The sequence below is a fragment of the Amblyomma maculatum genome, chromosome 1, assembly GCF_055883805.1.
Source record: "Amblyomma maculatum isolate TAMU_Amacu chromosome 1, ASM5588380v1, whole genome shotgun sequence".
Lineage (NCBI taxonomy): Eukaryota > Metazoa > Arthropoda > Arachnida > Ixodida > Ixodidae > Amblyomma > Amblyomma maculatum.
In genome coordinates, this window is record NC_139344.1 from 355,529,534 (window position 1) to 355,534,533 (window position 5,000).

Sequence of the window (5,000 nt, forward strand, 5' to 3'; positions counted from 1 at the left end):
AGCAGCAGCAGCAGCAGCAGCAGCAGCAGCAGCAGCAGCAGCAGCAGCAGCAGCAGCAGCAGCAGCAGCAGCAGCAGCAGCAGCAGCAGCAGCACCACCACTAGCACCACCAGCAGCAGCAGCAGCAGCAGCAGCAGCAGCAGCAGCAGCAGCAGCAGCAGCAGCAGCAGCACCACCACCACTAACACCACCAGCAGCAGCAGCAGCAGCAGCAGCAGCAGCAGCAGCAGCAGCAGCACTAGCACCACCAGCAGCAGCAGCAGCAGCAGCAGCAGCAGCAGCAGCAGCAGCAGCAGCAGCAGCAGCAGCAGCAGCAGCAGCAGCAGCAGCAGCAGCAGCAGCAGCAGCAGCAGCAGCCACCACCACTAGCACCACCAGCAGCAGCAGCAGCAGCAGCAGCAGCAGCAGCAGCAGCAGCAGCAGCAGCAGCAGCAGCAGCAGCAGCAGCAGCAGCAGCAGCACCACCACTAGCACCACCACCACCAGCAGCAGCAGCAGCAGCAGCAGCAGCAGCAGCAGCAGCAGCAGCAGCAGCAGCAGCAGCAGCAGCAGCAGCAGCAGCAGCAGCAGCAGCAGCAGCAGCAGCAGCAGCAGCAGCAGCAGCAGCAGCAGCAGCAGCAGCAGCAGCAGCAGCAGCAGCAGCAGCAGCAGCAGCAGCAGCAGCAGCAGCACCAGCAGCACCAGCAGCAGCAGCAGCAGCAGCAGCAGCAGCAGCAGCAGCAGCAGCAGCAGCAGCAGCAGCACCACCACCACTAGCAGCAGCAGCAGCAGCAGCAGCAGCAGCAGCAGCAGCAGCAGCAGCAGCAGCAGCAGCAGCAGCAGCAGCAGCAGCAGCAGCAGCAGCAGCAGCAGCAGCAGCAGCAGCAGCAGCAGCAGCAGCAGCAGCAGCAGCAGCAGCAGCAGCAGCAGCAGCAGCAGCAGCAGCAGCAGCAGCAGCAGCAGCAGCAGCAGCAGCAGCAGCAGCAGCAGCAGCAGCAGCAGCAGCAGCAGCAGCAGCAGCAGCACCACCACCACTAGCACCACCAGCAGCAGCAGCAGCAGCAGCAGCAGCAGCAGCAGCAGCAGCAGCAGCACACACCGCTAGCACCACCAGCAGCAGCAGCAGCAGCAGCAGCAGCAGCAGCAGCAGCAGCAGCAGCAGCAGCAGCAGCAGCAGCAGCAGCAGCAGCAGCAGCAGCAGCAGCACCACCACTAGCACCACCAGCAGCAGCAGCAGCAGCAGCAGCAGCAGCAGCAGCAGCAGCAGCAGCAGCAGCAGCAGCAGCAGCAGCAGCAGCAGCAGCAGCAGCACCACCACCACTACCACCACCAGCAGCAGCAGCAGCAGCAGCAGCAGCAGCAGCAGCAGCAGCAGCAGCAGCAGCAGCAGCAGCAGCAGCAGCAGCAGCAGCAGCAGCAGCAGCAGCACCACCACCACTAGCACCACCAGCAGCAGCAGCAGCAGCAGCAGCAGCAGCAGCAGCAGCAGCAGCAGCAGCAGCAGCAGCAGCAGCAGCAGCAGCAGCAGCAGCAGCAGCAGCAGCAGCAGCAGCAGCAGCAGCAGCAGCAGCAGCAGCAGCAGCAGCAGCAGCAGCAGCAGCAGCAGCAGCACCACCACCACTAGCACCAGCAGCAGCAGCAGCAGCAGCAGCAGCAGCAGCAGCACCACCACCACTAGCACCAGCAGCAGCAGCAGCAGCAGCAGCAGCAGCAGCAGCAGCAGCAGCAGCAGCAGCAGCAGCAGCAGCAGCAGCACCACTAGCACCACCAGCAGCAGCAGCAGCAGCAGCAGCAGCACCACCACCACTAGCACCAGCAGCAGCAGCAGCAGCAGCAGCAGCAGCAGCAGCAGCAGCAGCAGCAGCAGCAGCAGCAGCAGCAGCAGCAGCAGCAGCAGCAGCAGCAGCAGCAGCAGCAGCAGCAGCAGCAGCAGCAGCAGCAGCAGCAGCAGCAGCAGCAGCAGCAGCAGCAGCAGCACCACCACCACCACTAGCACCACCAGCAGCAGCAGCAGCAGCAGCAGCAGCAGCAGCAGCAGCAGCAGCAGCAGCAGCAGCAGCAGCAGCAGCAGCAGCAGCAGCAGCAGCAGCAGCAGCAGCAGCAGCAGCAGCAGCAGCAGCAGCAGCAGCAGCAGCAGCAGCAGCAGCAGCAGCAGCAGCAGCAGCACCACCACTAGCACCACCAGCAGCAGCAGCAGCAGCAGCAGCACCACCACCACTAGCACCACCAGCAGCAGCAGCAGCAGCAGCAGCAGCAGCAGCAGCAGCAGCAGCAGCAGCACCACCACCACCACTAGCACCACCAGCAGCAGCAGCAGCAGCAGCAGCAGCAGCAGCAGCAGCAGCAGCAGCAGCAGCAGCAGCAGCAGCAGCAGCAGCAGCAGCAGCAGCAGCAGCAGCAGCAGCAGCAGCAGCAGCAGCAGCAGCAGCAGCAGCAGCAGCACACCACCACTAGCACCACCAGCAGCAGCAGCAGCAGCAGCAGCAGCAGCAGCAGCACCACCACTAGCACCACCAGCAGCAGCAGCAGCAGCAGCACCACCACTAGCACCAGCAGCAGCAGCAGCAGCAGCAGCAGCAGCAGCAGCAGCAGCAGCAGCAGCAGCAGCAGCAGCAGCAGCAGCAGCAGCAGCAGCAGCAGCAGCAGCAGCAGCAGCAGCAGCAGCAGCAGCAGCAGCAGCAGCAGCAGCAGCAGCAGCAGCAGCAGCAGCACCACCACTAGCACCAGCAGCAGCAGCAGCAGCAGCAGCAGCAGCAGCAGCAGCAGCAGCAGCAGCAGCAGCAGCAGCAGCAGCAGCAGCAGCAGCAGCAGCAGCAGCCACCACTAGCACCACCAGCAGCAGCAGCAGCAGCAGCACCACCACCACTAGCACCACCAGCAGCAGCAGCAGCAGCAGCAGCAGCAGCAGCAGCAGCAGCAGCAGCAGCAGCAGCAGCAGCAGCAGCAGCAGCAGCAGCACCACCACTAGCACCACCAGCAGCAGCAGCAGCAGCAGCAGCAGCAGCAGCAGCAGCAGCAGCAGCAGCACCACCACTAGCACCAGCAGCAGCAGCAGCAGCAGCAGCAGCAGCAGCAGCAGCAGCAGCAGCAGCACCACCACTAGCACCACCAGCAGCAGCAGCAGCAGCAGCAGCAGCAGCAGCAGCAGCAGCAGCAGCAGCAGCAGCAGCAGCAGCAGCAGCAGCAGCAGCAGCAGCACCACCACCACCACCACCACCACTAGCACCACCAGCAGCAGCAGCAGCAGCAGCAGCAGCAGCAGCAGCAGCAGCAGCAGCAGCAGCAGCAGCAGCAGCAGCAGCAGCAGCAGCAGCAGCAGCAGCAGCAGCAGCAGCAGCAGCAGCACCACCACCACTAGCACCAGCAGCAGCAGCAGCAGCAGCAGCAGCAGCAGCAGCAGCAGCAGCAGCAGCAGCAGCAGCAGCAGCAGCAGCAGCAGCAGCAGCAGCAGCAGCAGCAGCAGCAGCAGCAGCAGCAGCAGCAGCAGCAGCAGCAGCAGCAGCAGCAGCAGCAGCAGCAGCAGCAGCAGCAGCAGCAGCAGCACCACCACCACCACCACCACTAGCACCACCAGCAGCAGCAGCAGCAGCAGCAGCAGCAGCAGCAGCAGCAGCAGCAGCAGCAGCAGCAGCAGCAGCACCACCACCACCACTATCACCACCAGCAGCAGCAGCAGCAGCAGCAGCACCACCACCACTAGCACCACCAGCAGCAGCAGCAGCAGCAGCAGCAGCAGCAGCAGCAGCAGCAGCAGCAGCAGCAGCAGCACCACCACCACCACCACTAGCACCACCAGCAGCAGCAGCAGCAGCACCACCACCACTAGCACCACCAGCAGCAGCAGCAGCAGCAGCAGCACCACCACCACCACTAGCACCACCAGCAGCAGCAGCAGCAGCAGCACCACCACCACCACCACTAGCACCACAGCAGCAGCAGCAGCAGCAGCAGCAGCAGCAGCAGCAGCAGCAGCAGCAGCAGCAGCAGCAGCAGCAGCAGCAGCAGCAGCAGCAGCACCACCACCACCACCACTAGCACCACCAGCAGCAGCAGCAGCAGCAGCAGCAGCAGCAGCAGCAGCAGCAGCAGCAGCAGCAGCAGCAGCACCACCACCACCACTAGCACCACCAGCAGCAGCAGCAGCAGCAGCAGCAGCAGCAGCAGCAGCAGCAGCAGCAGCAGCAGCAGCAGCAGCAGCAGCAGCAGCAGCAGCAGCAGCAGCAGCAGCAGCAGCAGCAGCAGCAGCAGCAGCAGCAGCAGCAGCAGCAGCAGCAGCACCACCACCACCACCACCACCACTAGCACCACCAGCAGCAGCAGCAGCAGCAGCAGCAGCAGCAGCAGCACCACCACTAGCACCACCAGCAGCAGCAGCAGCAGCAGCAGCAGCAGCAGCAGCAGCAGCAGCAGCAGCAGCAGCAGCAGCAGCAGCAGCAGCAGCAGCAGCAGCACCACCACCACCAGCAGCAGCAGCAGCAGCAGCAGCAGCAGCAGCAGCAGCAGCAGCAGCAGCAGCAGCAGCAGCAGCAGCAGCAGCAGCAGCAGCAGCAGCAGCAGCAGCAGCAGCAGCAGCAGCAGCAGCAGCAGCAGCAGCAGCAGCAGCACCACCACTAGCACCACCAGCAGCAGCAGCAGCAGCAGCAGCACCACCACCACCACCACTAGCACCAGCAGCAGCAGCAGCAGCAGCAGCAGCAGCAGCAGCAGCAGCAGCAGCAGCAGCAGCAGCAGCAGCAGCAGCAGCAGCAGCAGCAGCAGCAGCAGCAGCAGCAGCAGCAGCAGCAGCAGCAGCAGCAGCAGCAGCAGCAGCAGCAGCAGCAGCAGCAGCAGCAGCAGCAGCAGCAGCAGCAGCAGCAGCAGCAGCAGCAGCAGCAGCAGCAGCAGCAGCAGCAGCAGCAGCAGCACCACTAGCACCACCAGCAGCAGCAGCAGCAGCAGCAGCAGCAGCAACAGCAGCAGCAGCACCACCACTAGCACTACCAGCAGCAGCAGCAGCAGCAGCAGCAGCAGCAGCAGCAGCA

At 65.7% G+C, this 5,000-nt stretch overlaps 1 protein-coding gene across 1 annotated transcript in view; it reads left to right on the forward strand.

Annotated features, from left to right (window-relative positions):
* The window catches only part of LOC146207870 (uncharacterized), an 18,021-nt gene extending 13,131 nt beyond the window's left edge, over window positions 1-4,890 (forward strand). Inside the window, exons 2-3 of the mRNA XM_084577724.1 lie at window positions 2,710-2,823; window positions 4,651-4,890. Coding sequence (XP_084433850.1) covers window positions 2,710-2,823; window positions 4,651-4,890 — 354 coding nt within the window. The remainder of the gene's footprint in view (window positions 1-2,709; window positions 2,824-4,650) is intronic.
* The last annotated feature ends 110 nt before the right edge of the window (window positions 4,891-5,000 follow it).